The 23,073-nt window shown below is 39.9% G+C and overlaps 1 protein-coding gene across 6 annotated transcripts in view; it reads right to left on the bottom strand.

Moving 5' to 3' along the window:
- Positions 1 to 23,073, bottom strand: part of ZNF521 (zinc finger protein 521) — a 281,501-nt gene that overhangs the window by 141,541 nt on the left and 116,887 nt on the right. For all 6 annotated transcript variants that reach the window (XM_043558499.1, XM_043558500.1, XM_043558497.1 and 3 more), the window contains one exon: positions 18,720 to 22,072. In XM_043558499.1, coding sequence (XP_043414434.1) covers positions 18,720 to 21,632 — 2,913 coding nt within the window. In that variant the 5' untranslated portion in view covers positions 21,633 to 22,072. The remainder of the gene's footprint in view (positions 1 to 18,719; positions 22,073 to 23,073) is intronic.

Here is a 23,073-nt window from a genome sequence, read left to right on the forward strand (position 1 = left end):
CACAAGATCATGACCTGAACCAAAGTTGGATGTTCAACCTACTGGGCCACCCAGGCGCCCCTTACCCCCTTGTTTTAATTGAGTTTATTAGGATTTATAGAATTATTCCTCATTTATCATTCAAAAAAGCATCATTTAAAATAAAAGAATACAATGCCCCCACATTCTTTATATTTTCAAAGGTACCAGTACAAGCTTATACAGAGTTATCATGCAGTTCTAGGATTCAAAGGGATGTGTGAGGTCATCTGTCTCAATTTCCTCATCATAGACCACAGAAGTGAGGTCCAGAGAGACGATGTATCCTTGCCTGGAATGCACAGAAAATGACCAACACAGGAAGCCTCAAACTCCGGACTAGTGATAAACACAGCCACGTCTATATGGTGGGGTAGCACGTTTACAAAAAGGAATTGCCGACTACTGCCAAGTCAGCTCTCCAATGTGCATCAAACCCATGGCTCCTCTTGGCACTGGACCACAGGATCGCCTTTGCAGCCCCACCTGTCCACTGCTAGTTCTTGCTACTAACTGTTGCTTTCTTTGTGGGTCCTCCCTTCTCAGCCTATTCTTTCAGCATGGAATTTACTATGTTATATTCAAAACATCTATTCACATTACATTGCAAGGCTTCCTGTCACTTAAGGAACAATGTCTTATTTCTCCTTTAGCTCCAGTACCCAGTGCACTGCCTGACAGGGGTTATTTGTGACGGAGTGTATGAACTATACAGAAGTGAATTGATTGGGGCTTTTTAGAAGTATGCCCAAGAGTAAGCGTTTTCGAGAAATTTATTGGAGGCAACCAGATTGTTGCCACCAAACATACCTGCATTCTGCATCAGACAACCACATAAGACCTTCTAGTCCCCCTTCAGATTATCCCAGAAAGATTAAACTATAGACTTCAAAAAGCTCTGCATAATCCTTATTGATACTATATTTTACAAAGCCACAGATTTTCCATATAAAAAATGCCCAAGAATATAACTTGAGAAAATATGGGGCCCTTTCTCAACAGGACTTTTGCTCCTTGAGAACACTGCCCCCCAGTAAAGAATCTGAGAGGGGAAGTGCTAGGAAAAGGATTATAATATCAAATTCGACATTTTTTATCGACTCTGTGCAAGGCAAGCCCTGTAATTTTTTTAGATGTTCCTTAACAGTCCAGGTGATAAATCAATCATTATTTTATTTTTTTTATTTTTATTTTTTTATTTTTTTTAATTTTTATTTTTAACGTTTATTTATTTTTGAGACAGAGAGAGACAGAGCATGAACGGGGGAGGGGCAGAGAGAGAGGGAGACACAGAATCGGAAACAGGCTCCAGGCTCTGAGCCATCAGCCCAGAGCCTGACGCAGGGCTCGAACTCACAGACCGCGAGATCGTGACCTGAGCTGAAGTCGGACGCTCAACCGACTGAGCCACCCAGGCGCCCCTAAATCAATCATTATTTTAAAAGACATTTTAGAATTTTATTATTGAATATCCTTACTAGACCTTAGAGAATATTCCTATTTCTAATCCTGGTAACTACTCACCATCTCAATATGTATACAATTCACCATTGGAGGGTACATTTGCTTTTTGAAAGTGTAATTCTTTGCCAAAAGAAACACGAAGTGATACTTACCTGTTTGTCACTGTGTGTGCAGTGCCTATGCACAATGCCTGCCACAGGTCTGAAACCCAATTCCTGTCCAATGAATGAATGCAACAGACACAAATTGACCCAAATAGTGTAGTGTGTCTGTTATGGAATGCTTGTTTTGAAATTATTTAAATTTGGTACAACAAAATGCTATCAATCCAGACCCACTTATGGGGCTGAAAGGATCTGTCTTCCACCAAAATGATGTCAATTTTCCAGTCCTAGTAGGTGAAGCTTAGAGGGCTTGCTGCCAGTTTTTCAGCTACCTCATTTGGTCTCTTAGTCCCGTCACCCACGTCCCTTCCATCTATCCTTCTCCCCGCTTTCTGTTCCACCCCTTACTTTTTTTTTTTTTTTTAAGAATAATCTTGGTTAGGGGCGCCTGGGTGGCGCAGTCGGTTAAGCGTCCGACTTCAGCCAGGTCACGATCTCGCGGTCCGTGAGTTCGAGCCCCGCGTCGGGCTCTGGGCTGATGGCTCAGAGCCTGGAGCCTGTTTCTGATTCTGTGTCTCCCTCTCTCCCTGCCCCTCCCCCGTTCATGCTCTGTCTCTCTCTGTCCCAAAAATAAATAAACGTTGAAAAAAAAATTAAGAATAATCTTGGTTAAATAGGTGGCCTCTATTCATAATTAAATTCTATATTTCTGGACATCTAGTTATCAGGAAATTTTATTACAACTCGCTTTTGCTTCCTTACTGGAAGCCAAACTTATAAATGTAAAATACCAAAGGTAATCCTTAGACGTATCTTAAAATGAAAACGTTAACATCAGACTTTGTCAAGTTATGTTTATCAGTGACACTTAGGTTTCTAAATCATGGTGAATCTGTGCCTTGAAATCTCTCTCAATCACTTATTTATTAGTAATGTTCAAGTATAGCATTCTATTCTAAAAATAAGATATTATGCATCTAAATTACAAATCCTGTCCAAAAAAAAATCCCCCACAAAATTTTCACCACTTTTCCTTCTGAAGAATGTAAATATGTTTGCTCCCTAGAGAACACTGCCAGTGGGTTTTAGACAAACAAATAACAGCTTTTTAAAATTAACTGCTTCTCAAACTATCCACTTGCTTCTGGAGCTTAGTGGGAAAATACCTTATTTTGGGATTCACAGTATGCCTTTCATGTATAATTTTTGTTTTTCTTATACATTATTTCCCCAATACTTTTTTTGTTCCCCTGTTCTCTATGATGTTTCAAATCAATAGTATTATTGAACGTTTTCCGTTTCTTATCTATAATTACTTTTTCCGCCTATACACTCACCTATTTTACATGTTTTTTCCACCTTTTACATTTATCGTCACGTGACACGATCTCTGACCTCAAAGCAAATAAAGTAATATTTTTACCTTTGTGGTCTGTGCACTCTGTTTGTTCTTTGGATTTCCTTGCTTCTAGGTTTGTTTTAATATCTTATTATGCTTTTCTATTTCACCAACTTTGTGGAAGTGTGATGACTGATTTTGATGCATTCTGACCGAATAATCCATATAACCCTAGCATTAGATGGAATTATTTTAGATTACATTTACAAATCAATTGAAGACATTTCACATATAAATTATACGAATGTGTGCAGATATCCGTAGGGATATGTGTAGACTTATGCACAGATATTACATAAACGATGTACAGTACACAACATCTGCTAAGAACTTTCGTATATACGTATACCATTTGCTTTTCACAATAACCCTATGCAGTAGGCAAAGTATGGATTATGCCCATGTTAGCAATGAAGGAATTGAAGCTTAGGAAGGACTAGTTAAGACGACACAGATGGTTCTGTCAACTGTTATTTGTACTCCTTTTTTTGGTAAGCACAATATTTTCCTGTACTATGCTACATGGCATATGTTCAAATTCCCTACACCTATAGCAGCAGGCTCTGAAGGACAAAAAATTTTCAGACTCAGTTGAAGACTGGCTTCTGTAATACAATGTTTAATTCAACAAAATAAATCATTTGCCTTGATATGGGGATTTTTTTTTACAGGATTTCACCTGCCATTCAATCTCTTTATGATACGAATTGCACAGAATATTACATACTTATGAGGAGTCTAATGTTCTATTTATGTGTGGTTCGAAGAAACTGCATCACCATACAGTTCTTCAGAGAAATGCTCCCTTCTTTGTTTCTTTTCTCTGTTTGTTTTAATCACCAGGTTTCAATTATTTACAAGTGTTTATTAAGGACCTCTCACGTGTAAGAGACTCTCCTGAGAAACATGGAGGACACCAAGCCAAGCCCTGCCTCCGCCCACCTCCAGCTCTCTGTGCTCCTGCCATGCTGGCCACTTGTTATTCCTTAAGCCAGCCAGGCACGCTGCTTGCTGCCACAGGACTTTTGCTTCGCGAGTTCTCCCGATTTGTTTGCTCCCCACACAGATACCAGCAAAGCTAACTCCTGCCTGGTTATTTGCTACCTCTCCCGAAGTACTTTAGCAGTTCATTAGTACTCCTATTATGGCACATATTCCATTCTAATTTATATTATATTTATTGTTCTATATTAATCTTTCCTTAGTAAACTATACACCCTCAGGGGGCTATACTGGGGAGAAAGACGAGTATTCAAAAACCCACACTTGCAAAACGCTCATCCTCTTTACAAACCTGATAGCCTAATGCCTTGTACATAGCAGGAAATTAATAAATCTGTTATCCTAAGGTGAAGTACCAAATGAGGAATAAAAAGTTAATGCCATAGGCTAATGTTCTCCAAAGTGTGAGATATGTACTACCTTAATTGTAAAGAACAAATACAGTTCTTTCTGATTATGCAAAGGAAAAAGGTCTCACTGAGATGCTAATAGGTCTTTAATACCTCTAAAACACTTGATAAATTTTCTGGTAACAACAAAAGAACAGGTTTCAGGCTTTCAGCTTTTTGCAGATACGAATATATAGGTAGAATTTTTAAAACATTATTTTGCACTAATTGTATTAGTTTTTATGTTATCTTTTATTTATAATAAGTGATACTGATTGTACACTTATGGTTCTGATTATTTGCTTTTTATGTTAAATATTAAATGTTATGAAGAGAATTTATAACATAAGTAGTACATAAAGAGTAACTATTAAACAAACACCTGGTGTGTCCAACTTAGCTTCCTGTGTGTTCTTTCTAGACAATCTATTACTCTGTCTGAATTTGCATTTCCCATATTACAAATCAGGATAAATATTTTCACATGTCGGGGCACCTGGGTGGCTCAGTCGGTTAAGCCACCGACTTCAGCTCAGGTCATGATCTCACAGTCCGTGAGTTCGAGCCCTGCGGCGGACGCTGTGCTGACAGCTCAGAGCCTGGAGCCTGTTTCAGATTCTGTGTCTCCCTCTCTCTGACCCTCCCCCATTCATACTCTCTCTCTGTCTCAAAAAAAAATAAACGTTAAAAAAATAAATAAATAAATAAATAAATAAAAATTTTTTTCACATGTTTACTGAGCCCTTGTGTTTCCTCTTTGTGAAATGTCATTTCACGTTAATTTCCCATATTCTAACTTGTGGGTTTGTATTTTCTTATTGATTTACGGCCGTTTTCCCCATATTTAGGAAACTAATCATTTTCCCAGCTATATGTGTTACAAATGTTTTAACATCTTATAGCTTCCATTTTTGCTCACTTTATAGAACGTTTGGTATACAAGTTATTGTGTTTAAGGTAGAGGAACAGATCAATTATTTTATTTGTGATTTATGCTGTCTGGGTATTATGTGAGAAATCATTCCCAACCCAGGGTCATGAAAATATTCTTTACATTTTTTCCTAAAAGATTTATAGTTTTATCTTTCACACATTTTTACACATGTGAGTATTCTATTTTATTTTTAATTTTCCATATGGATAATGAATTGAATACTCCATCCATTCCTTTACCACTATCTCTTGGAGAATCTCTGTTTTGTTCTGTGGACTAATCCCACATTATTCTAATTGCTGCATATTTATTATTAATGCCTGCATAGTAGGACAACCCTCCCCTGCTTCTTCTTTTCCTTCAAGACAATCTTTGCTATTCTTCACCTTTCATTATTCCATATACATTTTTGAACCTCCTTGTCAAGTTCCAAAAAAGTAAAAGCATAAAAAATATATTTTAGGGGCGCCTGGGTGGCTCAGTCGGTTAAGCGTCCGAATTCAACTCAGGCCACGATCTCGCGGTCCGTGAGTTCGAGCCCCGCGTCGGGCTCTGGGCTGATGGCTTCAGATTCTGTGTCTCCCTCTCTCTCTGCCCCTCCCCCGTTCATGCTCTGTCTCTCCCTGTCTCAAAAATAAATAAATGTTAAAAAAAAAATTAAAAAAAATATATATTTTAAAATTGTTGGAAGTTTTCACTGGAGTAGCTATGAATTTATGGATCAAAGTAAGGATATTTGACAACTTCACAGTATTGAATCTTCTTTTCCATGAACAAGTTAAACGTAATCATTATTTAGGTCTTGAAAAATATCTTCCAATAATGTTGTGCCATTTTTGTCCATAAATGCCTTGAACAGCTTAGATTTTATTTCTAAGTATCCTAATTTTTTGTGTTTATTATATATATAGAATTCTTTTACAACTTACATTTTTTCACTTTTGGCTGGTGAATAAAAATCTAATTGACTTCTATGAGTTGATTTGGTACCCAGAAAATTCGCTGAAGTTTTATTCATTATAATAATTTATCTTTAGATACTTTGGCTATTGTTTTACACACAAACATAAGGTCTCCAAATGACAGTTTGATTTTTTCTTTTCAGTTTCAGTGCTCCCTACTTTTTTATACTTAACTACATTTTTATTTTATCATACATCACTGGTTAGGTCAACCAACAGAGCTTATTAGTGATTTTATTATAAACCACTAACTGCATTCAAACTTCTCTAATTATGCTTGCTAAAAACAATATTTTAAATAGTCTTTATTAGGGTAAGGAAATCTGTGCCTATTCCAAGTGTTTTTATTTAAGCATGAAAATTTGTTGAATTTAGATTCTTTGGCAACTCGAGATAAACATAGAATTTGTCTCTTTTACACTGCTAACGTGGCAAATTCAATCAATTACTTTCTTGAGATTGAACCCACCTTGCCTTATTGTTATAAGACCATTTTAATCACAGTATAAAATCTTTTACCACAGTGGATTTAGTTTGTTAATATTTTCTTCAAAATTCTTATATGTAAAATCATGAGTAAAATAGTCTAAATTTTTCTTTTACTCTCTTTGTCTTAATTGGAGATTAAACGAATTAGAGTGTCCTTTCTTTTTGTATTTTCTGGCACAGCTTTGGAGTTATGTATATGTTCTGGTATTTTCTTTGTGGGAAGGCTTTCAACACTTTATTAAACTCTTTAATGTTTAGGGAATCATTCTACTTTCTTTTTTATCTTGAGCCAGCTTTGGTAACATACTATGCTAAAACTGTTTCCATATAATCAAACTTATCCAGTTATTTGTATAAGACTATTCAAAATATTCACTTATTTTTTTACCTTGTGCATTTTTGTTTTTTTAAATAAAAGTTAAAATTGAGAAATAGCATACATACATATATATATATATATATATATATATTATCTTAAGTGTATTGCTTGATGAAATTTTACATACATATATAACATTGTAACCACCACATAGATCAAGATATGGAACATTTCTAGCAACCAAAAAAATCCCTTTTGCCCCTTCCCAGTTCGTACCATTCCAGAGGTAACTATTCTGACTTTGATCATCACAGATTAGTTTTGCCTATTCTCACACTTTAGGTGAGTGGAGTCATGTAGTGGTATGTGTCTGGTTCCTTTTTCTGAACATTGTATATATGAGTCACTAAGATTGTTGTGTAGCAGTGGCTCATTCCTCTTCATTGTTGTGTACTATTCCATTGTGTGACTAGAATCATTTCATACCATTACATGAATGTATTTATTCATTTAATTTTGACAGGCATTTTGATTGACTGTAACTTGAATCTTATATGCAAAAATATGTTATAAATATTCTTGTTTATAATCTGTGGTAAACATTAGCTCTCGTATCTTTTAGATACAGACCTAGGAACAGAATTTATGGGTCACAAAGTAGGCTAGTATTCAACTTTAGTATATACTGCCCAGCAATTTTTTATAGCAATTTTACAAAATTATACTGCCACTAGTAAAATGAGAGAGTTTCAACTGCTCTCCACTCTTGCAAAATAAGAATTTTTGCATTCATTTTTATTTCAGTCATTGTGGTATGTGTACTGGCTCTCCGACTATCTTTTAAACTTTTTTTTAACGTTTTATTTTCTTTTTTAAGAGACAGAGAGGGACAGAGCACGAGCAGGGGAGGGGCAGAGAGAGAGGGAAACAGAATCCAAAGCTGAGCCATCAGCACAGAGCCCGATGCAGGGCAGGGGCAGAGAGAGAGGGAAACAGAATCCAAAGCTGAGCCGTCAGCACAGAGCCCGATGCAGGGCTTGAACCCACGTACACGACATCATGACCTGAGCTGAAGTTGGATGTTCAACTGACTGAGCCACCCAGGAGCCCCGTCTCCTACTATCTTTTAAATTTCTGCATATATGATATTATGGCTCCCCTTCATTATTACTATTTAATGTTATTTTTTTAACTTGATTAATTTCACCAGAAGTTCATACATTAGTCTTTTCATAGAACTAGCTTTTTAGTTCATTGTTAGTTTTCTATTTCATTACTTTTGGTCTTTGCTTTATAATTTTCTTCTCTTCTATTTTTTCATGGGCTTGTTTTGTTGTTCTGGTCTGAATGTCTTAAGTTGGATGTTTAGCTTATTGATATCATGACTTTTTAAATTTTCCAATATGTATACTTACACTGTAACAATTTTTCTTCTAGGTACTGCTTTGTTTCCATCTCCCAGGTTCTGCGGTACAGTTATCTTTCAGTTCTAAGTATTTTTAATTTCTCTTTTTATGCCCCCTTTGTTCCATGTGTGATTTTAATTTTAAAATTTATGGAGGTTTTTAAAAAGACACCTTTTTCATGTATCATATATTTGTACTGTGGCCAGAGAATGTGATTTTGTGTGAACCTAAGCTTTTAAAGTTTATACTGTTTTTTTAATGTTTTTTAAAATATTTTTTGAACGTTTATTCAGTTTTGAGAGACAAGAGAGACAGAGTGCAAGCAGGAGAGGGGCTGAGAGAGAGGGAGACACAGAATCTGAAACAGGCTCTAGGCACTGAGCTGTTGGCACAGAGCCCAATGCGGGGCTCAAACTCACAAACAGCTAGATCATGACCTGAGCCGAAGTTGGATGCTTAACTGACTAAGCCACCCAGGTGCCCCTATGCTATTTTTTATAGAGGACCTCCTTTATGATAGGCAAAGAGTGAAGGTGAGCAGTCAGTGTACAGGTGTGGCCTGGACAGGGGATGCATGAAATGTTAACAGCAGCAGTGGTTGACACAAAAGGTCTGAAGAATAGAGAAGGTATAGGAGATACAAACAAAGTTTCAGACCAAAATGACTAGGAGAAAGATGGAACATTGTCGAAAATGGGAAAAGAAATTGTGATTCGATTTGGTTAAAGGGCTAGAAGAATGTAGAACTCGTAATGTCAAATGGGTAGCTGAAAATCCAAGATTGGGCCTCAGAATGAGGTTGACATTTGAAATTTGCTATTTTAGTCATCTGTGTGGGGCAATAATTAATAGGAAACAAGTAATAGGAAATGCGGGTGAGGGGGAGAGAAGCGCAGATTAGCCAAATTATGGAAAGAGCCTAAATGTCCATCAACTGACAAATGGATAAAGAAGATGTGGTTTATATATACAATGGAATACTACTTGGCAATAAAAAGAATGAAATCCTGTCATCTGCAGCAATGTGGACAGAACTGGAAGGTATTATGCTGAGTGAAATAAGTCAGTCAGAGAAAGACATATATCATGTTTTCACTCATATGTGGATCTTGAGAAACTTAACAGAAGACCATGGGGGGAAGGGAAGGGGGAAAAATAGTTACAAACAGAAAGGGAGGGAGGCAAACCATAAAGGACTCTTAAATACAGAGAACAAACTGAGGGTTGATGGGGGAGTGGGGGTATGGGGGAGAGGGGAAAATGGGTGATGGGCATTGAGGAGGGCACTTGTTGGGATGAGCACTGGGTGTTGTATGTAAGCAATGAACCATGGGAATCTACCCCAAAAACCAAGAACACACTTCATACACTGTATGTTAGCCAATTTGACAATTTTGATCTTCTTTCATTATTCAAAATCATCTTACATATTTACTAATTTCTATCTCAACACCATTTAAGTCAAAACATAAAATGTTCCTCCTAAATGGAATTTTACCACCGCATACGGTGATTCCACACTCTTTTGGCCTAGTACTCAAAGAACAAATATTATGTACAATTCAAGATTTATGGTTGTATACAAAAACATTCTGACTTCTGAATTCCATATTTGGAACCATATGGAACACATCGGCATAAAAATCCAGAACTGGAAAGAAGTGAAGAAAATGGAGGGACGGTAGTGGCAGCAAGTTCAATGTATGGAGCAATGATCAATGCAAGGTAAGCATAGGACTGGGGACAAAGTGTGGGCATGAGACAGCTGCTTTCATGTTCCATGCCTTGATATTTATGCCAGGGGTCTTAACTCTCTGTACTAGTACACTATAGATGCCAAACAAACACTGAACACAGCAACAATAAATCTGAAAGCAGTCCAAACTTGGCAAAGCAACTCATTCTATTTCAAGAGCATCTTGAATCTTACAGATTTATTTGGTTATGTAAATTTTCTACTCAGTTTTAAAATATTATTGGGGCGCCTGGGTGGCTCAGTCAGTTAAGCGTCTGACTTCCACTCAGGTCATGATCTCAAGGTTTCTGAGTTTGAGCCCCGTGTCAGGCTCTGTGCTGACAGCTGCTTCGGATTCTGTGCCTGCTTCAGATTCTGTGTCTCCCTCTCTCTCTGCCGTCCCCCACTCGCACTCTCTCTCTCTCACTCTCAAAAACAAACATTAAAAAAATGTTTTTAAGTAAAAATGTGGATTGGTTTAACCTTAAAAATGTTGAACAATCTTTAAATATATATATATATATAATATATATGTAAAATATATATATATTTTAAAAATTGTTTTACATATATATGTATATGTATATAATAATACATATACTATTTACCTAAGGGGCACCTAGGTGGCTCAGTCAGTTGAGCGTCTTACTCTTGATTTCAGCACAGATCATGATTCCAGGGTCATGGGATCAAGCCCTGTACCGGGCTCTGCACTGAGTGTAGAGCCTACTGAAGATTCTGCCTGTCTTCTTCTGCCCCTCTCCCCTGCTCACTCTCTTTCTTAAAAAAAAAATATTATATGTGTGTGTGTGTGTGTGTGTGTGTGTACATAAAATTTACCTAGAAGAAGCTTACTTAATTTTTGCTTTTTTAACTTAGCAGAACTTAGTATCAGCAATTTAAAATTAAAATCTTAAATCCAACCTCTTATGGAAATTTTTATTACATAAAACAAAATAAAACAGAACTGTGGAACATGACTGAGTTCTGAATTACCACCATGTACATTGCCATTTTCTGTATAAGAACCATGAAGAAAGAATATTGACTTCAAGGCACTTAGGCCTTCATATTGAAGGTGATCTTTGAATTGTTAGAAACCTCAAGTCTTTTAGCTTATTTTAATATTTTTAGATCAAACTTGACTTTAAAGCATGCAGGCACAATTGGGTAAACTTATCTATATCTCTATGTATGAGTTACTAGATATGCATGCATATACATCTAAAGATGGGATAGATATTTTTTTGTTACTTTGAAGTACTTAACTATGTTCATTTATTCAACTGATATTTACTGAGACCTCATGACAAACATGTTGGGTATTCAGAGGTGAGAAAAGGGAAGAAGGAAATAAACAAGTACACAAATAATAATTTGAAGCGAAAATCCTAAGGAGGATACTAACTTTGATAAGTTTCGGGGGGGAAGGCCATCTGATAGATGAGAAAGGTGCAGACAGGCTGATCCAGAAGAGTAGCCCAGGTAAATAGGCGGCTCAATGTGAAGCCTCGAAAGCAGACCCCTACCCAGGAGGCCAGGAGGCCAGGCACAGTGTGTGAGGAGGCACCCCAGCAAGGAGAGAGCAGCCAGCTACAGCCAGACTATGTGTGGCCTCATAAGCTGGTGAGAGGCTGGGCTTGTATTTGAGGGAAGTGGGAAGTCTCTGAAGAATTTTAAAAGACTCCATAATTTACATGTCTGCCAGATTCCATCCAGAGCAGCAGGAAGGATGGATTGGAAGCGTGCAGAAGACGTAGAGGACTCCATTAGGAAACGACTGCAGTGTCCGGGCGAGGATGCAGCCCAGACCATGAAGATGGCTTCGGACATAGAAACTCATGGATGAGATACTCGTTAAAGGCACAATCAACAGTACTCATTAACAGATTAGATGTGGGGAATGAGGAGAAGGGAAAAAAATCAGGAATAATTCCCATGTTTCTTGCTTGAATAACTGGGTGTAGGGTGGCTCCTTTACTAAAATGATGGAAGTCTGGAAAACGAAATCAGTTTCAGGAGAGAAAATCAAGCGTTTAGGCTGTATTCATTACACTTCAAATATCTAGAAGAGATACAAATGAAAAAGTCAAGCTGTCAGTAGCACACAGTAATCTGGAACTAAGAAGAGGTGCAAGCTATGAATATAAATTTGGGAATTCTTAGCACAGAGATAGTTACAGCCACATGAATAGATGAGATGCTGTTGAGAGAGTAGACAGTGAAGAAAAAGAGGGCCAACGATGAGCCTCAAAGAATCCCTACACTTTTAGAACAGGCACCGGAGGAAACCCTCCAAAGGCCAAAGTTGGAAGAAAACTAGGAGAGGAAATGCCATAAGTCACGGGAGCGTGTCAAGAAAGAGCTGTCTACTGGGCCTCATGCCATAAGGATGAAGACAGAAAGGCTCACTTTGGAATCTGGAGACCACTGACCAAGTTGGTGGGACCACGTACAACTTCTTTGGGAAAGCAGGACTTGACTGGAATAGAATGATGAACAGTAGACAGGACCATGTTCACGACGTCTATGATGGAACTTCAACGATGATGGAACGTTTTGAGTCCAAATGGAGTAAAAAGCACGGATAATGATCCTAAAATTAACATGCTCAGAAGAAGAGCATACATTTATCCAACACCTTCTAGGTTTCTGTCATTGTACCAGGTGGCTCCTGTATGAAAAAAGCTAGGTGGCCAGCTGTCCTGCCATGTTGCCATGTATGGGAAAAGGCTCTGGGCGAGCCACCAGCCAGACACAGCTCCACAACACCCACCCACAGAGGCATTTGCCTATTGTGGGCCGGGCGCTGTCATGGGTATTAGAAATATGACATTGAGTAAATTCTTGCCCTGAGGAATTCATAGGAAGGGAAACATAAAGAGGTAATTATAAAGCAATGTGACTATTTTTATATATTTAGGATGTATTGTATACACAGAGCATTCAAGGGGAGAAGAGATGTTTGGAGTGGGAAGTCGGGGTCACAGGAAGCCTTCTAGAGTAGTTGATCTCCGAATAGAGGTTAAGGTGGACAGCCTTACAGAAGGTGGAGCACAGTCAGAAGGAAAGAGATTATTTGGGAGAAGGGATAGGGCAGCCTTAGTGAGACACAGACGCACTGTGTCACCTGTGGGTTAATTAAAGTATTTTCAACTAAGGAATAAGGTGTAAGGTAAGAAAAGGAAGGGAAAATTTAGCAGGGGCCAGAACCTGAAGAATCATTCTATGTCACAATAAAAGGATAGTATACTATCCTATGAGGATAAAGGTATAGAGCACTCAAAATATTTCAAATAGGGAGGGACATGCTATTCAGATTTGTGTTTTAGATAGATTGTTCTGGCAGCTTTGTGGAGACGGATTTGAAAATGATAAGACTAAAGTCCAAGGGAACAATTAGGAGGCTGCTTCAGTAGTTTAGTGAAAGATGATCAGAGATTGAATTATAAATGTGGTAAGGGGATGGAGAGGAAGGGATTGATCTAAGAAATATATCTGAGCTGAAACAGAGATCACTTGATGACCAACTGGATGTGGAGAAAAGGGAGACAAGAAAATCAATGGCTCCACAAGTGAAATAGAAAATATAAGAAAAGAAGCAGGTTCGGAGAAATTATGAGTTCAGTTTTGGTCCCACTGATTTTAAAATGCATGGAAACGTGTGAGTGAATATATCAAGAAGGCAGCTGTGTGTAGGAGTCTGAAAATCACTGGAAAGGGGGTAAGTCCTAGATACCATTTTTAAAATCAGTTTCATTGAGATGTAATTCACATATGAAAATTCACTAATTTTATACCTGGTGAGTATTAATAAATGCATACAGTCATGTAACCACCACCAGAGTCAAGATACAGAATATTTCCATCAGCCCCCGGAAGTTCCCTCCTGCATTTTGGAGACATCATTTGGAGTCATCCATAAAATGTGATAGCTGGAGCCATGGGAGTGGATGAAGCCACATAGAGCGGGTATGCAGAGTAACAGTAGCAATGGGCCTTAATGTATAGGAGCAGACAGAGTACGGAGAAGGGTACAGATCATTCTGTGAAGGGAACCAGGAGAGAAAACAGAGGTTAGATAAAGAGGAAGTGGCCAACAGTGACAAGTAGAACATACACAAACTAGGGTAAGTTCTCTTTAAAAAAAAAAAGGCACTGCACTGGTCAATTGGATCAATAGAGACCTTAAAGAGGTCAGCTGCAGTAAAGTGATGGAAGCAGACGATCCCTTGCAGTGGGTGGAGGAAGTGAATGACAAGAGAAAATAAGACAGCAATACAGAGAGGATTTTATGAAAAGAATATGGATGAGACTGTAGCTGGAGGAGAGTCCGGTGGATTTATGAGAAGAAAATCCTGAACCTGGAGTTAGAGAGTCAGGTTCTCAGAGCCCCTTGTTTACCACTTACGAGCTGTGTCATCTTAGATCTCAATTTATCTGGGCCTGACTCGCTGTCTGTAAAAGAAGGCAGCTTAATCAGATAACCTCCATGGTCCCTCTGGCTCTGATTCTGTGGCACTGTGCGAGTATCCAGCAACACAGACACAACTGGGGACCCTTCCAAGAGCAATTTCAATGCACTGGTAGGGGTGGTGTGAGTTGAAATGTGAGTAAATAACCCCGTGAAGAGACGTGCCTACAGAGATCCTGGAGAAATGGAAGCAGGAGGACCCATCTTCTAATGTCATCGTGAGAAAACATTTTGAGGTCCAGATGGGGCAGAACCTGACCAGACAGGATCAGTGTCAATGAACTGCAGAAGAAGAACTAACATTTATTCAACACACAGTAAATGTCAGTAACTCTGTGAGGTGTTTCATGTATGGAAAAATCTAGATGGTCAGCATTTCCCCTGTGTCAGGTTGTCTCTACCATTTATGGAATCATTGTAGGTATCGTTGTAGGTTATGCATAAATGTATACCATACTCAATCTTTAAGAGCAAAAGGGAAATGAATAGGTTCCCCCAAATATTTTATTCAAAACAAAGACTCCATAGCAAAATTAGATTGATAATTATAGGATTTTGGCACAAAGAAAACATTTTTCACAAATTCCGAAAGCATTATGCAGAAAAAAACGGGGTTGACATTCAGATCTTTTGTCTTTAATCCCAAATTTCTCCATTACGTGACAGCTACCTGCTATTATTCTTCTTTTAAGTGTCATGTGCCTGTCTTTCATCCATTTCTTAGATCACATGCGTTTATACAATGCTTATCCCTCCCTAGATTATATCTAAATCCCTTTTAAATAGGTAATCTAGTCCCGACCAAAAAAAAACATTCTTTTCAGTCTTGGAAATATTCATTCCAGTGTCTACCAATACCCTTATGTGATCACAAGTCACAGTCCAGAAAAAATTCTAATCTTGCTCTTGACAATATCTGTGTATCCAGGTTTTATTATCTCCCGTGGTCTTCTTTTCTCTTCTGAAGTCTCAATCCTCAGCCAGAAGAAGAGATGAAAATACCACCTATGTCACTAAGTCCTTCATTCCTACCTAGGACATCTAAGTCAATAGACATACATGTCAGACATCTTTTTGTGATAAAATGTATTCCCACATGGCATACCTGTCTTTTGGCAAAGACTTATGTAATAACTTCTCTCTTACCTACATGGTAAAAAATTTACACAACACTCATGCAAAGTCACAGAAGTTTAACTTGACTAACAAAGAATGTGAACAAATTAATTTTTATGACATGACTTTTTCTTGCTGATGCATTATTTGGGGACTTTTTTTCGTAAAATTCCACGTATGAAAGATAATTTTCTATGTCAAGGCCAAATAATATGGCCTACTGTACATTTTTAATTATAGAGGATATCAGAAAGGAAGGGAGCACATGAAACTTTATGACTTTAATAGTATGATGCAGAAAAAATAATAACAATGGATGAAAATGTCAAACAAATTAGTGAACTTTTGAAGCACAAAGGAAATATATATAAATGAATCCTTATATCTGATTGATTAAGGACATTGCTACAAGGTCTCATAAGCCCGGCTTAATAAGGAGGTACCCTTCTAAAAGAGTCACTTTTTTTTTTTTTAATTTTTTTTTTCAACGTTTATTTATTTTTGGGACAGAGAGAGACAGAGCATGAACGGGGGAGGGGCAGAGAGAGAGGGAGACACAGAATCAGAAACAGGCTCCAGGCTCTGAGCCATCAGCCCAGAGCCCGACGCGGGGCTCGAACTCACGGACCGCGAGATCGTGACCTGGCTGAAGTCGGACGCCCAACCGACTGCGCCACCCAGGCGCCCCTAAAAGAGTCACTTTTAACTAGAGGTATCTCAGTGCTTAAAAAACACTATTGTAAGAATTACAAGTAAGAAGTACTTTTCAAATATTTTATACATTATTCTATGTAAGTGCAGGATGTAGTTCAACTTTATCATTAAGATTTTAGGTATAATTAAATACTTGACCATCCCTTAATGATAAATTCTCTAAGCAAATAACTCTAACCAAATTAACGTGTAAAGACTATTTATACGTCCTCCCTCATTAAAAAAATTTTCACCTCAAATGGTATTATAATACACAGCAATTTAGGAATATCAGAAAACATAAGCCAGGAACAGATGAGAAGGAACAGGCACATTCCTTTCCACAATCTACTAGAAACAAGAGCCCCATTTTGCTTGATTTTTAACGAACACATCACCACAATCACTCGCACGCACACACACACACACACACACACACACACACACAAATACAGTCATTTTAAATCAATTTTATGCACCATTTAAATCGAACATGAATATACAAACTCCTCTATATGTGCTAAGCATAGCAAAATTAAAAAGGGGGGAGAGGAATAATTTTCTACATAAACGGATTTCTAAAATTCTCATTCATAAGCATTTTAAAAATAAGACCTTTTCGGGACAAGTGGATAAATTTGAATATGGACTTCTTATAGATGATATTATAGATCCACTAGATTTCTTTAACCGATTTAGTTAATTGCCTTAATTAATAATGTTGTGGTTAAATAGGAAGGTGTCCTTATTCTTAGAAAAATAATGATGTCTGAAACTCACTTTCATGTGGTTCAGGTGAATAAAAAGGTTGCAGAGAGAGAGAGAGAGAGAGAGAATAATGTGACAAAATGTTCATATCCGGTATATCTGTGATACGGATACACAAACACACATGCTTTCACTGTCTTATTCCTTTAGCTTTTCTGTAGGCTTAGACATCTCATGAAATAAAAAGTTGGAAAAAACAATTCATTTCATATGATCCTAACTACCAAGAGAAACTATTTGATCCAACACGTGAGCCAGGAGCCATTATCAAAGCTATGTTCTTGCAGCTGTCCTCATCAGTTGGAAAGGACTTCATTTATTTAAATGAGAGAGAGGTGCAGATTTCCTTGGAAGGAAAGAAAGGGAAGCAGCTTCAAAGTTTGGGAGCTTGCCTGTCACGCAGATGCCACATTTCAGGAGGATGGGCTCTGTGTCAGTCTTCCCGGCTCTCCCCTACCAGCTGACTGATGGCTATCTGCAGGGACACGCAGGGGGGCCTCCAAGAGGGTGTGAGTGCAGAGACAAGATAAGGAAAATGCAGTGACCCCAAACTGAAAGGAAATGGATCTCCCTGGGGTCTGCATTTGGATGGATCTCCAGATAGGGGCAGGTAGGGAAGTGGAAAAGTTTCATCTTGGAAACCAGGTGATAAAGCATAAAGAAATTATAATAAAATGAACCATCCTCTGCTCAGCTTCAAGGACTGATGACTTCTAAAACTATTTCATTGTAAATGAACTTATTTTTCATACTCGTTATGGCAAAGAAGGCATGAAACCACTCTTAAACTAAGAAAAAAAATCCACTTTAATTGTGAAACCCAAAACCAGACAGTGAAGACTCGGGGATATTTAAGGGGATGCCTTTTAAAGGAACGTTGGGCACGTGACGCTTAATAAATGTAGCGGCTTTTACAAAACCCTGTTGTGAGAAAATATTTTGCTCACTACTCAGAAGACAAAGAGAAACAGTGAGTGTTGACAACATGGTATTATAAAGCCGCCCCTACCCAATTTGTTATCCACAAATATATATATTCTTTTTAATTTACTCTAAGCCAGCATGTTGGCCCATTGCATCTTACTTTTATGTCATTATCTCTCTGCCATACACACAAGTCATAGCTGGGGATTTCAACTCGCGGTAAAGCTATGCTGAGATTCCAGATCTCAGTGGTGCTGGCAAGAGTGCTGATCTCTTCAGTCATAGAGAAGACAATATCCTAGGGAGACTGGAATTAGTCCTATTTTGCACCATTCAAGCCAAAATGCTGCTTATCAAGAAGCAAGTAATTGCTGGCTAATGGCTATGGGGGGAAAACACCACTGCATTTCAATCTACGCATCTCTCGGCACATGACAATAAATAAGGCTGCAGAAAGGGTAAACATGAAGTGGCAACAGTTTCTTGAGGAGGTTAAATAGCAAACATTAAAAAGGCAAGTTACCTCATCCGACTGGGAGGGACTGATTCTGGGCATTGGCGATACTTGGGGAGTTTTCAACTGCGTGCTGTTGCTATCTGGCACGAGCTCTCGGTGGACCGTTTGGATGTGGTTCTGGAGTTCACTTTCAGATTCAAACTTAACGTTGCAGCTAGAACAGCGCGTCTTCAGTCCCCCCGCCTTGCCTTTACCCTCAATGGCACTCAGATTCTCATTCTGGCCCAAGCCCGGTCTACTCGTGCCGGGAGGGATGTTGATGCCTGGGCTGCCGCTCTTACTAAGACTGACACAGCCAGCGCACAGACCATATGGCAGGCCATTGATGTCAAGCTTCACCAGATCTTGCTTGGAACGGAACTCTTTGAGGCAAGACGCACACTTGTACAGTTTGGGGACATGCTGGCCACGCCCCGTGGTCTGGACTGCAGACCCATTCCCTGTCTTTTGCATGTGGAATGTCCCGTGGATTTTGAGTTCTAAGGTGGACGTCACTGTCTGCATGCAGACCACGCAGCGAAATCCCGTCAGGGAATTGCGCAAGTCAGGGTGCATTTGGCAATGCTCCAAAAACTCCTCTTCGCTCTGGAGAGGCATCTTGCAAATCCGGCAGTTTCCAGTATCAAGACTCTTACTGTGCGTGACTTTGTGTTCGGTAAGAGTTAAAAGGGAGGGAAACCGCTCCCCGCAAATAGGGCACATGTAGTGTTTCACAGGGCCTAAGTGGGTCTGCATATGTTCACGGAGGCCGTTCTCAGAGAAGAAGGTTCGAGAGCACACGTTACACTTGTAATTCCCTTTAATGAGCTCGGCTTTCTTCTTCACGATGGCACTCTCTCCGGGTCTGATGTTGTGGTCTCGGAGCTGGTGGTTCTGCAGCAGGGTCTCCATGGTGTAGGCTGCCCCGCAGATGTCGCACCCGTACATGGGCTCCGAGGTGTCCACATCTTCTTCGCTCCCATCGTGACTGTTATGGGACTCCTGGCTGTTGGTCAGCAAGGTCTGCAGCTCCACCTCCTCCTTCTGCACTTGCTCGGAAGCCCCGTTGGTTCCACAGTTGGGAGTCTTGGTTTCAAACACGCAATGCTTCTCCCTCAAGTGCTTCTCCAGCAAAATGATCGCGTGGAAGGCTTTGCTGCAGAATTTGCAATTGTACTTCTTACTGTGAGTGGTGATATGACACTGCAGCTCCACCTCGGTGCCAAAAGACTCACCACAGAAGATGCACTTGTGCACTTTCCCTTGATTTTCCAGGTGGTTGTGTTTCACGTGGAGTTGTAGGTCAGTCTCATTGCGGAAGTCCCAGTTGCACGATGTGCACCTGTAGACTTTCTTTTCATTGCTGTGCTTTACAGCCAAGTGGAGCTGAATGGAGACTTTTGAGTCGAACACTTCCTGGCAGAGGGTGCACCGGAAGAAGACAAAGGTGTGCATGTCCAGCAGGTGTTTTTGAAGGTCGTCCACTGATGTGAACTGCTTATCGCAACTCTCGCAGATGTAGTATGTTGAGGTGATCATAAAATGGATGGTAACATGCTTCAGCAAGGATTCTTGGTTGGGGAATTCCTTGTTGCACTGAGGGCAGGTCAATTTCGGAAGCACTGTGTCGAGATGAGTTTTTAGGTGAGTCTGAAAGCTGTCTAGGGACGTGTACTTAGCACCACACTGATTACAGATATATTCTCCAGCCGGACGTGCAGGCGCACCTCCCACTGCCTGCATCATCTTAAGAGACGTCTGCTCTATGGCCACGGGAGATAAGGGGCTCAAGGCCCTGGATTTCTTCCCATTGTGAATATAATTCAGGGCCAAGGGAATGTTTTTATGATTCTCTTTGATATGCTTGTTCAGTTTAAGAACGCTGTTGAATATCGGCGAATTCGTACAATAGGAACAAGAATAGACTTCGACTACTGGTTCTTTCGGAGTCCCAAGCACCGGCGACCCGAATCGGGAGCCGCTGAGGTCGCAATGGACCTGCCTTATATGCTCTTCAAGGGAAGAGTCAGTGAGAAACCCCATGTAGCAGTGGGGACAAAAGAATGCATTGCTATCCTTAGCTGCAGGGTTCGCAAATCCGTGAGAACATCGGATGTGTTCCTGAAGAGTGTTGAGGTCGTTGACAACTTCGGAGCAGAAGTTGCACTGGTAGACTATGGCAGGCATGGCAGAGACGATCAGACCTGGGTCCTGAGCTTCATGCACTTGCTTAAGATGTTCATTTAGGTTATAGAGTGAGGGCAACACCTCCAAGCAATACTGACAAATATGGGCCTGTTCTGGCTTGTCTAAATGCATAGTTTTCAGGTGAATCTGCAGGACTGCCAGGCTCGAAAATAGCTGCTTGTTGCAGTAAATACAGCTGTAGGTAACTTTCGCTTGTTTACTCGAGGGAACAGTCATGTCAGGGGTTTGCTGGGCAGCCCGCTTCCTCCCTCGACTCTTTGGGATCGGCGGGGCGGCTTCCACCATGGTTGAACTGTCCACGGAGAGGTTGGAATCTGGAGTCGTGCTGGACACCGAAGTGTAGCCCACGGTGACCAGGGAAGGGCTGTTGCTGTGGTTGCACGACTCGGGTTGCTGGTGACTGTCCATGTGGCTGTACAGTTCCTCAACCGTGTGGAAACTCTCAGAGCAGATGCTGCAAGAGTTCTTCTTCTCCCCGCCATGCACCTGCTCCATGTGGTTCATGAGGGACGTCTCCTCCACAAACAGCTCGTGGCAGTAGATGCACTGGAGGGCCGCTCGGTCCTCGTTTGGGGAGCACTCGGGGTGGCACTCCGCGATGTGCTTCTGCAGGTCTTCTGGGAAGTCAAAGCCTTCCTCGCACTGACTGCACTTCTGAGTGTCCTTCATCTTCCAGTCCTCCATCCTGGAGCCAGACTGGGACCCGTCCTTGTTTCTCTCGTGTACCTGCATGTGTCCGTGTAAGGAGCTAGAGGACAGGAACCCGCGGCGACAAATGGCACATTTATATGGCTTGTTGGACGTGTGAGTCTTTAAGTGGATCTTCAAGTGATCACTTCGGGAGAATGCAGCATCACACTCGCTGCAGTGGTACTTCTTGTCCCCCGTGTGGAGTTTGATATGGCGGTCTCGGCTCCGCTTGTGTTTGAACAGCCTACTGCAATAGGTGCATTTGAAAGGCAGCTTGTCACTGTGGCTCTGCTCATGGTGCTTTAGGTAGCTGAGGCGGCTAAAGGACTTGTCACAGAATTGGCATGGGTACGGGAGTCCGGGGCCGCCTTCTTCCTCTCCAAAGTCGCAACCTTCTCCATGGCTGGGGGAAGTCTGGTCCTTGCTGGAAGGCGAGGAAGCTGGCCAAGAGCATGTGGGATCATCTTCAACATCCACTCCATCTGCAACGAGAAGCGATGGAACGTTTTATCTTATGGGCTGAGCACTCGAGAACGGGTTTACAGTACCATTGCAACAGGGACATACAGTCGGACTATCTAGAACCTGGCGGGGGTGGGGGTGGGGGTGGGGGGAATGGAGGACAGAATATTTGAGTGGAACACTTCCAAATCTGAACCCAAAGCTTTTATCCTACATTTACTTTTTACCGGGTTGTAAAATATAAGAAGATATTAAATAGCTCTATGTCTAAATTACCCCTTTTATTACTTGTTATCATTTTTCCTTAGGAGCAAGGTATATATTACGCATCGACAATTTTATTAAAACGCAGATTTTAATATATTTAATGTTTCTTCTGTATTCATTCTAAAATGATTTGCATATTATGTGAGCATCTGAAGAACGAAATGAAAAGGGGAAATATTACAGGAATGATTTAAAATTAATGCAGTCAACCCAGATGTCTAATATTTAATAAAAAATTCCCTCTGCATTTTGCTTGTTTTTATATAAAAAAGGCAATTCTGAAGACCAAAATCTTTTTATGGGGTTCTTATTGATACAGACCTTATTGCTTTCAGCAAAAAAATATTAAAAAGTAAGCACATGAAGGAAGACAGAAAACACAATAATAATTACATCTTGTGTAATGAAAGACAACCAGGATTTCTTCAATAACTGAAAAATTCGAACACATAGGCCAGAAAATGGATTATTAAGTGTTAGGAGGGCACTGCTAGATATTACATGTAGCTGGGATCAGCCAGGATCAAGAAAAAATGAGAGTTTCACAAGGGCCAGATTGTAATACTGTATTTTGCTTGGAAAGTTCAAGAGGTGGCCCACCATTTCTTCCTTTTGCAAAAGCTTCAGCAGCATGAACTTCCTTAGCCAAACAGGACCTGCACTTTGAGGTGAGCAGAGACAAAGCGACTTGTGAAAAACTGGAAACAGGAAAAGTGATAAATGATTATGGTAAATGCTGAAAGATTTATGAGTA

This window comes from Prionailurus bengalensis, chromosome D3 (assembly GCF_016509475.1).
Source record: "Prionailurus bengalensis isolate Pbe53 chromosome D3, Fcat_Pben_1.1_paternal_pri, whole genome shotgun sequence".
In the NCBI taxonomy this organism is placed as follows: domain Eukaryota; kingdom Metazoa; phylum Chordata; class Mammalia; order Carnivora; family Felidae; genus Prionailurus; species Prionailurus bengalensis.